Below are 10,289 nucleotides of genomic sequence, written 5' to 3' on the forward strand. Positions count from 1 at the left end.
GTTCCCACACAATCACGTACAGTTCACAGATTTAGATCAAAAGCATTAATGTGCCTGAAATCTTTGATGCCATTGTCATTGGTTGGACTGGCCTATTTTGATCCAATGCTTCAACGTCAGCACCGCCATCTCTCCCCAAGCTCCTCCGCCTCTCGATCTCTTGGTAGAATATTTGGAACAAGTACTGGTCGTATTAATCCGAGGAAATGTCTTAATTAAACTTATTTACCACACATTTCAATTAAATATTCTTGTGCTTGTAATTACTTAATGAGATATTTTATGTGTTAGAATATTAATTAAAATAGGGAAAAAAAAAAGCTTCACAAACTAACTGCGGTTTGCGATAGAGCCCCACAATATTTAAAATGTATTAAAATAGTCCATCAAATTACAAAAGTGTGTCAAATCAAACCATATGGTTGGCCCAACCACCCTTTTCTTTTTTTCTTTTTTCTTTTTTAATTTAAAAAAATTATATTTTTAGTTTTTTATTTTATTTTAGTTTTTTAAAGAATAAGAGTATTATAGAAATATAAACAAATATGTGGCCTTTTTGACACACTTTGGTATTTTGATTGGCTATTTTAGTACTTTTTGAATATCATGTGACCCTTTAATTAAAAAAGAGTTGCTAGTTTGGAAGGTTTTTTTATATTTTTTTCATTAAAATAATTAAATTCACTATCATTTCCTATTAATTTATAAGCCTTCTTCTGTCTTGGCCATCTTTTACACATTGTTCATAACAATTGTGACATGCATGCAGTGTAGTCTCAAACAATTTTCCCACCTATAAACTAGATAGCAGGTCAGCTGGTTTAATTGTCACGTCTATAAAACAGTTTTGCTAAACACCATATATACATATTGAGCCCCCAAGCCCTCATCTCCCTTCACTCTTGTTGGGCTAATTCTCTCTCAACTACTGCAATCTTTCCTTTCAAAGCATAGCAATAATGAATATTGATTCTAGTGTAAGTCATGAAAATGCTGGAGCTTTCACTCGTGCATGGGGATGGCTCAAGGCCTTGCCTGAGAAGTTATGGGGAAAGGTAGTAGATGTTGCAAAGAAGATGAAGAAACTTGGAGAAGATGATCCACGAAGAATTATCCATTCCCTAAAAGTAGGGCTGGCTCTCACCTTGGTTTCCTTGTTCTACTACATCCGACCACTCTACGATGGTTTTGGTGTCAATGCAATATGGGCTGTTTTAACTGTCACTCTTGTCTTCGAGTTTTCTGTTGGTAATTACCTTCCAATTTCTGATTGATGAATTTATATATTTACTATGAGAAACTGATTAATTTACAATTGTTTTTCTTTGCCATCTTTTCAAGGAGCAACACTGGGAAAAGGCTTAAACAGGATGCTGGCAACCTTATCAGCTGGTGCTCTAGGTGTTGGAGTCCATTCCCTAGCAACTCTGTCGGGTGATCAGATAGGACAGGCCATAGTAATTGGGTTCTTTGTCTTTCTGACAGGTACACTAATGTTATTTACTACAATTTAGTTAGATGATTTGACAGTAAAAATTAGTTATTGGATTATTACTTGTAAAAAAAAGTGTTAATCAAATAGCTAGCTACTAAATAGAATTACTTATTAATATTTGGAAGACTACACTTAGAGAATCAATTGTCACGTTTTAATTAAGTGTAGTTCTTAATTTAATATTTAGTTAAAAATAATTGTGAAACTCATTTGAGTGTTGGAGGGCGTGATGCAGCTTCTACAGTAACATTTGTGAGATTCATTCCTGCAATGAAGGCAAGATACGATTATGGGCTGATGATATTCATATTGACCTTCTGCTTGTTATCTATTTCGAGTTATCGAGAGGATGAGGTGCTAGAGATGGCCCATCAGAGGCTAACCACAATCATCATTGGTTGCTCTATTGCAATCGTTATATGCATCTGTATATGCCCTGTTTGGATTGGTGTGAATCTTCACAATCTCGAGGCTACCAACATGGAAAAGCTTGGGAATTTCTTAGAAGGTATATATACAAAAGCCATATTAACTCCTTTCTATATATTTTGTTATTTTTATTTTTCAAAGCAAAAATGGTAAGCCAGGGAGACCAATTGTAGTTATTTTACCCGGACGTGACCATAGTAGCACCTACCCGCTGGGAGCCGCACGGGAGGGGCCTAGACGGTAGGAACCGCAGGCGTTCCCTCAAGTCTGACTAAGACATAGTCTGACCCAGCCCCACTAGAGCATCAATGGAAATCCAAGGTGGCTAGAGACCACGCCTTATGAAGCGAAGGTCACTAGTTCGAATCTCCCCTCCCCCCTCTTGTGTGGACACGTCAAAAAAAAAAAAAAGTGACTAATACTAATCAAGCATATGTTGAAATTCTCTATTGCAGAGATTCGAACTCATACCCTACTATATGCCCGGATCACTTGAAAACTTCCTTGGCCATTAAACCACCACCCTTGATGGTATTTTGTTTATTTTCTTTGAGCATCGATATTGACAGATACAAATTTGCAGGATTTGGGGGTGAATACTTCAACATACCAGGAGGGCCGTCCATGGATGAATCATTTCTTCAAGGGTATAAAAGCATTCTCACTTCAAAAGACACCGAAGAAGCTATGGTGAGTATAAAGACTAAAGTTGACATTGTGGTAGAATATAAATTAAATTATTAAATTTATTAAATTTTATTGATTAAAACTTTTAAGATAAGTTCTGATTTAACATGGTATCAGAGCTTTTGAGTTCAAAACCGTGTCTCTGATTCAAACCTTTTTTTTTTTAATGTTGCAGGCTAATCTAGCAAGATGGGAACTGTGGCACTATCGTTTTGGGTTCCGACATCCTTGGAAACAATACCTTAAAATTGGATCCCTTAGTAGGCAATGTGCCTACAAAGTTGATGCTCTTAACAGCTACCTTAGCTCTAAGATCCAGGTAAATCAGCAATGCCCATTTCTAAATAGATTATCTCTTTCAATTTTTTTTTCTTCTTTTGGACCAGAATTAATATGTCTCTGAAATAAATGAGATTAATGACATAGACCCTTCATGTCTCGAAGTTTCTTCAACTGATATTTCTTTTGGTCCTTTCAGACACCCAATGAGTTCCAAAGCAAAATTCAAGAGCCATGCACAAAGATTTGCACAGAATCAGGGAAAGCACTGAAGGAATTAGCATCAGAGCTCAAAAAAATGACCCAGCCAACATTAGTTAATCGCCATATTACAAACTCAAAAATCGCCGCGGAGAACCTGAAATCCTTGCTCAATACAACCTGCCTTTGTGAAAATGATAGTCTCCAGGAGATCATTCCAACTGCTGCAATTGCTTTAATCCTAATGGAAATTGTGCCATGCATCGAGAAGATCTCTGAGGCCTTTCATGAATTAGCCTCTCTTGCACGTTTCGAGAGGGTGGACGGCGCCAGAGTGTCACCATAGTAATCACATATATATATATATATATATTTTTTTTTTTTTTTTGCTCCGGCCATCGATCGGGGGGAACAACACTGCCACTTTCCGATGGTTCATCCTATATGTCGGAGTTGAAGGTTTTTTTTTTTTTCTTAAAAAAAAAAAGAAATTAAGCCCAAGACGTCTATAAGAAATGGGTATGATAAGAAATAGAGAAATGATAGAGGTCAATAAATTTCTCATATTTAGCTCATATTTTCTTACAATCAACCATTGGATTTGTGAGGTCCAACATTGACTTATGTGTGATCTATATAAGTCTACAAATTCAATAGTTAATTGTAAGGGAATATAGGCCAAATATGAGAAACTTATTGACCCCTAGTATTGGCTTAATTTAAAGTCATCTATATTTACTGTGTATACATACGTTGAAGTCATGTGACATGAATCTATCATAAAGTTAGTGGAACCATTAATACTTGAAGAAGGAGAGGAATTCATAATTCTTATGTTACGGGCCTTTCCATATTAGACTTTTATGTATTAAATTTATATTATATTACCGTAAGTCGGCTAACTCTAGCCGTATTAGGGTTATGATATTATTTCAATCAGAGTCTCATATGACTCAGCCCTAGTTTATATTTCAATAAGAGCTGCTGACTCCGTCTTAGCTCTCTTATGTAATATGTAATGAATCCTCTATTTAAAGAGGTTGTACTATGAATAAATGCATGAAAAGAATTACCCACAAACCTTGTGTTTGAAAGGTTTATGAATGTTTAAATAGTAAAAAATGTCCCTAAAAGGAGACATTAGTAACATTTATAAAAAACGTCCATATTTCAAACATTACTAATTAGGGTTTTTTTTTTTTTTTTTGTAGTGTTTTGACAGTTATGGAAAATGCACATTTACATGTATCCACGAAATGAGCATATGAGATCATTAAGTAGTGACAGGAATAAAGTTTAAATATATTTAAGGGATACTTGTACTTGGAAAATCATGCACCATTGGCTCTCTCTCAATATTTTAACACTTAAGAAAAGAGCTTTTACACTGACGTTTCCGCATGCAAAGGCGCGTTTTCGCGGCAATTTTCTAAAGACTTGCATATATTATAAAAGAAAAGTTTTATATACCTTGATTTTTAAGAAGCAAGTTTTGTTTTAATTTACTTGGTAAACAAAGAGAGAAATTTTGAAGTAAATAGGGCTCCCGTTAGACACAAGGAATTGGTTGAACTATTTTGCTTACTAACACACTACAAAAATTTATGAGTTTAATGCTTCTCTTATTAAATGCTGAAACATGACTTATTTTAGACGCTTAGATGAGATGAACGACTGAAATTTATGAATTTGAAAATCTCAAATTTAAAAAAACTTGTAAAAAATCTCAATCCGTAGAAAGGTAGGATGATAAACAATATTAATAGTATAAACACGATCTGGTAAGCAAAGAATGTTTTCCTTGGTCAACTATGTATGAAAATGATAACGGTTTAAAACGATTCTGATGAAATAAACATTTTTTTTAGTCAAGTCAATTTTTTTCTTTTCTTTTCCAATTCTTACAAATTAAAAGAGATAATAATGACGATTTTGACGTCCAAATACCAAGTGAGGACACCACATCTTCAAGACTGCGCATCTGAAGAAGTCTTTTCTTTCTTTCTTTCTTTTTTGGGGGGGTGTACTCATTGAACAAGTATTTGAGAAGTCAAAGAGAGAATATATAGTTTCTTGGGAAGGTTGATGTAATTCGTTATATAAACAAAGATCAAGAGGTAAAGATTGTTGAAAAAAATATGCAATATTTGTTGCAGTACGTCATATTTGATGGAAATTAAACTTAGACCCACAAGTTTTACAATCCCACTGATTTTCCGGACATCAAGGCAAAAAGATGCAATGATTTCATTGAAATTTGAAAATTTAACTTGACTTTTAATCCTATATATTTAATCTCATATATTAGTTAAAGGCTGCTATCATTAATTCTAATTGTTAAATCACTGTTTATTCTGAAAAGCTTAAACTTTGCACATTTAGGGTTTGTTTGGGTGTGTATTTGAGGGGTCTAAAAATGCGTTTAATATTTAAAAAATTCATTTGAAGAAAAAAGCACACATTTGGACGTTTAGTAAAAAAATTGAAAACACTTTTAAGTTTTAAGGATCTAAAAAGCTTAAAAATTGTTAAAACACACTTTTGGCAAAAGCTTCATTTTTAAGTTTTTGTCAAAAAACCTTCTTTTTTTTTTTACTTAAAAACTTTATTTCGCAAACATGCCCTTAATCAATATTATAATATTATTATCTTTCATGTGTAAGTTCAAACTCTCTTTTAATAGGTAATGAGAATATTTAATTGAAATAGAAGATAAATGATGGATTCAAACTTACGACTTCTGCTATGATATATATATATATACCATATTAAATTATCATTTGTCCCAAAAACTTAAGCTTATAGGAAGAGCATTTAATCAATACTCTAACATTAATAATTAGTAGTATCATAAATTTTTTAGCTCCCTCCCGTTCTTATTTTCTAAATTTTAAGTTTTAATGTTGTTTTAGTATAGTCCAAAAACAATCCTTATATCTTATTTTAAGATTTTTCTGAAGCCTCTCTCTCTCTCTCTCTCTCTCTCTCTCTATATATATATATATATATATATATATATGGACAAAGTCTTAAAGTGGGTTGAAATTTTTTTCCTTTTAATTTAATCTATAAAAATGACATATATGTCTACAAGATGTAAATAAGCACCCATTTAATTTTCTCTGATATTTTTTCCTGTGCAATCTACTTCACTAAAGAAATAAATGTAGCACCACCATATTGACTAATAAAAGCCTTCCCCTCTCGTCTTGAAACCGGTGAAAATCATGTTTTTTTTTTTTTTTAAACATGTCACACCGGTGAAAAATCATGTTTCTTCCGTACTTGACGTACTCACATATGCTTCACGAGAGGTCAACTATTTTTACTTTTCTAGATTTCCATTTTGGAAAACTGATTATTGAAAAAATTACGACGCTTTCGGAATTGAGATTCTCTTTGATTCTTAAAAGCAGACAATGAGTAGCGTTATTTTAATTCTTAAAAAAATAGAGGAAAAAAAATTGAGATGACTTTTAAAATTACTATTCGATTAAAATTCAATAATGATTAATCACAAATTTAACGGTAATTTTAAGAGCTATATCATTCTTAAAGGGACATACGAAAAACTTGTAACACTACTTTTTATGATAGATTAGTATTTTACCTAGGTTGTGAAATTGGTATTTTATTCAAATCTCTATTACACAAATAGAATGTTATGTAGATTTAGTACTTAGATAATTGGGAACCACTCATCTTAAACACAATGAGGGTTAAGATTAGCAAAGACTTTTGCTGCAAAAACTAGACCGTGCCATTAAAATAAGCATTTCACATGTTGATAAATAATATATATTATTGCAACACAATGGACTTAACACGATCAAAGTAAACAAAGTATAATGATAATAAAGTACAAACTCCGCCATGCACATGTGAAAGCAACGTCTCGATTAGGATTGGCAATTTTTGATACAACTTGAGAATTTGACTAAGCCTAATATGAAATTAAATTGTTAGGATTAAGAATTCTAAATGGGTTGGGTTAGAGTTAACCTATATAACTTTATACTCATGCTTCTACACAACTTGAGCTCGACACACAACATAATGACATGCAATTTTTGACATGTTTTTCAAACTCGACACGAACCTGATACAAAATTAGAGAGTTAGGCTTGAAAGATTCCATTTAATTAAATGGACAGAATTACATGACTTATATAATCTTATATATATGTCTCGATACGATCCGAATCCGACACGCGAACATGAATTATCACCCCTAATCTCAGTACAACTTATTGAACCATTGGTCCTCTTCAATAAAACAATAATCTGCGAACAAGGGAACGGGTTTAAGAACAAAAAAAATAAAATAAAAAATAAATAAAAACTACTTAATTTAACAACATAAACCCAAAACCCCTAATTTGTTTGCTCACAACCCTAATTTAAGAAGAATGTTTTTCGACAAACCTCCAACCAAAAAAGCAAGTCAGTTAAAAACGCCTTTTGTAGCACGATCACTTTCTCTTTAATTTAGATTTGTTTTTGGTCTAGAAAGAGATTTGGGATGGACTTGTTGAAGAAGTGTAGAAGCCTCCTTTTGTTTGTCTGATGTTAGATTAAGTCTTCTCCAGTCATTATTTTAAGTGTTTTTTTTTTTTTTTTTTCTTTTTTGGCCTTTTGAGAAACATTATTTTAAGTGTTGAGCTTGCAAATATTCCTATAAAACTCAAGTGAAAGGGCCAAGTCATTATGGGAAAGCACAACACAAATTGGGAAATTTGATCCTCTCCAGAAGTTAGAGGGTATTTTTGTAATTTTAAAAAGTGAAAAAGCAAAAATATCCTTCCATTATAATTAATTGGATATTCTCTGATTCAAATGAACTAGAGATGATCATGTTTTTAAATTGGGTGTATTTTTTGGAACTTCATCTTCCAAAAATGCTAATTAATGGACAAACTTACCACTAATTAAAATTTTGGAGGGTTGATTGTAGTAAGATTGAAAAATGGTCAAATTAAAGCATATTTTCTCTTCCTTTTTTTATTGAGTTGTGACATTTTTGAGATGGACAGTGGACAGACCAAATCACTCTAGTCTTGGGCTTATTTGGGAATGAATTTGATAGGTGAAGTGATTAATGTAATATAAAGTAGATAGAATTTTTAAATTTTTTATATGAAAAAGTAAAATAAAATAAAAAATTATAGTAAATTTTTTTTATTTTAAATAATAATAAAAAATAATTAATATTATATAAAAAGTAAGAATGTTTGGAATCTATATCCTATCGTCAAAGTAGCCCACTAAATGAGACCGGGTTTTTCATCGTACAAATCGATTCGGATAATGTGCATATTACGCTTTTAATTTTTTTTTTTTTTTAACATGTCCACACAAGAAAATGGCGAGAGGAATTCGAACTAGTGAGTTTCACTTTATGAAATGTGGTCCATAGCTGATTAAGCTACCTTGGGAACATATTATGCTTTTACTTGAGTAATTCTATTAGTCTCTCTTGTGTCACTTTTGTTTCCCTTAAAATATGAGTTAACTTTTAAAATTATTATTTAATCTAAATCTAATAATGATTAATTATAAGTTCAATAATAATTTTAAGAACTACTTAAAGGACATAAGATAAGAGTGAGAAAATAGAGAATTATGGCATTACTCCCTTTAATTAGTTCAGTGTCCAGTACGAGGGAATCGGGGCACAATTCTGTTCACTCTGCATCAAACTGGAAAACCTTCCATGCATGCTTCTCCTATTCCTACTCCAATGGACCGCATAGACGTCTTCTGGCACGAGGGGATGCTCAACCATGACAGCGGCAGCGGCGTATTCGACTCCGGATTGGACCCGGGCTTTCTTGACGTCCTGGAGAAGCACCCAGAGAACGCAGACAGGGTCAGGAACATGCTCTCCATCCTCAAACGAGGCCCCATCTCTCCCTACATCTCTTGGCACTTCGGCAGACCTGCTCGCATCCCTGATTTGCTCTCCTTCCACACTCAGGGTACGCGGGTACTACTTTGCTTACTTACAGATCAATCAGTTTCGGTTGCCCGATTCTTCTTCTTGTTTGATTTTTATTAAGTGAATCTGGGTCGCTTTTAGTTATTGGTTTCGTGTTAATATGCGGCTGCTTTTTGAATGTTAATTCATTGGAGTGAACCCCTGTTCTGTGTTTTTTCTTAGTTGAATTTGATTTCCCAGATGTGCAAATTTACTAGAAAAATTAATCAACAGGAGAAGCAAGATTTCCAAACTACACCGAAATGGATTTTTTTTCTTGTTTAATCAAGTATTATTCTGGGTGTTGAAGCTTAAAATATTGTGATGTATTGGAATTTCAATGGCTGTGGGGCTTTCAATCCGCTTTGCATTTCCCATAATTTGTAGGAAATCATATAATATGTGGAAGAAATCTTGCCCGGAATTATTTCGATTGATAAAAATTTGTGTAAGTTATTTCATTATAAAGAATGCTGGGTATGATTTCGGATATGTTGATTTCCCAGAATACATAAATGAGCTAATCGAAGCTGATAGAAATGGAGGGAAGATGCTTTGTGCTGGAACTTTCTTGAACCCTGGATCATGGGATGCTGCGCTGCTTGCTGCTGGTACTACACTGTCGGCGATGAAGCATATACTTGATGGGCATGGGAAAATTGCTTATGCATTGGTTAGGCCTCCAGGTCACCATGCTCAGCCTACTCAGGCTGATGGGTACTGCTTCCTTAACAATGCGGGTCTTGCTGTTCAATTGGCTTTAGATTCTGGGTTTCAAAAAGTTGCAGTTATTGACATTGATGTTCATTACGGCAATGGAACAGCAGAGGGGTTTTACAAGTCAAATAATGTTCTTACCATCTCCCTTCACATGAATCATGGGTCATGGGGTCCTTCTCATCCACAGAATGGATCTGTTGATGAGATTGGTGAAGGACAAGGGTTTGGTTATAATATGAATATACCTCTACCGAATGGAACTGGTGACATAGGATATGCATATGCCATGACCGAGTTGGTCATTCCAGCTGTTCAAAAGTTTGAGGCTGATATGATGGTTTTGATTGTTGGCCAAGATTCAAGTGCTGTAAGTTCCTCTCCTCCTGCGTGTGTGTGTGTGGGTATCCAGTCAAATTATTTAGGGAAAACCTCACAAAGCCCCTTTGAACTTCTACGTATTTTGACATGACTTCCCAAAGTTTAAAAACTCTCAATTTCATC

The 10,289-nt window shown here is 33.7% G+C and overlaps 2 protein-coding genes across 6 annotated transcripts in view; both read left to right on the plus strand.

Moving 5' to 3' along the window:
- Positions 1–959: 959 nt before the first annotated feature.
- Positions 960–3,437, plus strand: LOC132163903 (aluminum-activated malate transporter 8-like). The gene is made up of 6 exons (XM_059574279.1): positions 960–1,248; positions 1,342–1,485; positions 1,731–2,003; positions 2,508–2,614; positions 2,787–2,930; positions 3,090–3,437. The coding sequence occupies exons 1-6, from the start codon at positions 960–962 to the stop codon at positions 3,435–3,437; spliced, it is 1,305 nt and encodes a 434-aa protein (XP_059430262.1).
- Positions 3,438–8,732: 5,295 nt separating this feature from the next.
- The window catches only part of LOC132164359 (histone deacetylase 8), a 7,410-nt gene continuing 5,853 nt past the window's right edge, over positions 8,733–10,289 (plus strand). For all 5 annotated transcript variants that reach the window (XM_059574860.1, XM_059574861.1, XM_059574863.1 and 2 more), the window contains exons 1-2: positions 8,733–9,069; positions 9,575–10,155. In XM_059574860.1, coding sequence (XP_059430843.1) covers positions 8,805–9,069; positions 9,575–10,155 — 846 coding nt within the window. In that variant the 5' untranslated portion in view covers positions 8,733–8,804. The remainder of the gene's footprint in view (positions 9,070–9,574; positions 10,156–10,289) is intronic.

This window comes from Corylus avellana, chromosome ca10 (genome assembly GCF_901000735.1).
Source record: "Corylus avellana chromosome ca10, CavTom2PMs-1.0".
Classification (NCBI taxonomy): domain Eukaryota; kingdom Viridiplantae; phylum Streptophyta; class Magnoliopsida; order Fagales; family Betulaceae; genus Corylus; species Corylus avellana.

Excerpts from the sequence above, each read along its gene's own strand:
- LOC132163903 (XM_059574279.1), top strand. The coding sequence starts at position 960 with ATGAATATTGATTCTAGTGTAAGTCATGAAAATGCTGGAGCTTTCACT. Across the intron at positions 2,615-2,786 it reads AAGACACCGAAGAAGCTATG|GCTAATCTAGCAAGATGGGA; the intron begins GTGAGTATAAAG and ends TTAATGTTGCAG. Across the intron at positions 2,931-3,089 it reads ACCTTAGCTCTAAGATCCAG|ACACCCAATGAGTTCCAAAG; the intron begins GTAAATCAGCAA and ends TGGTCCTTTCAG.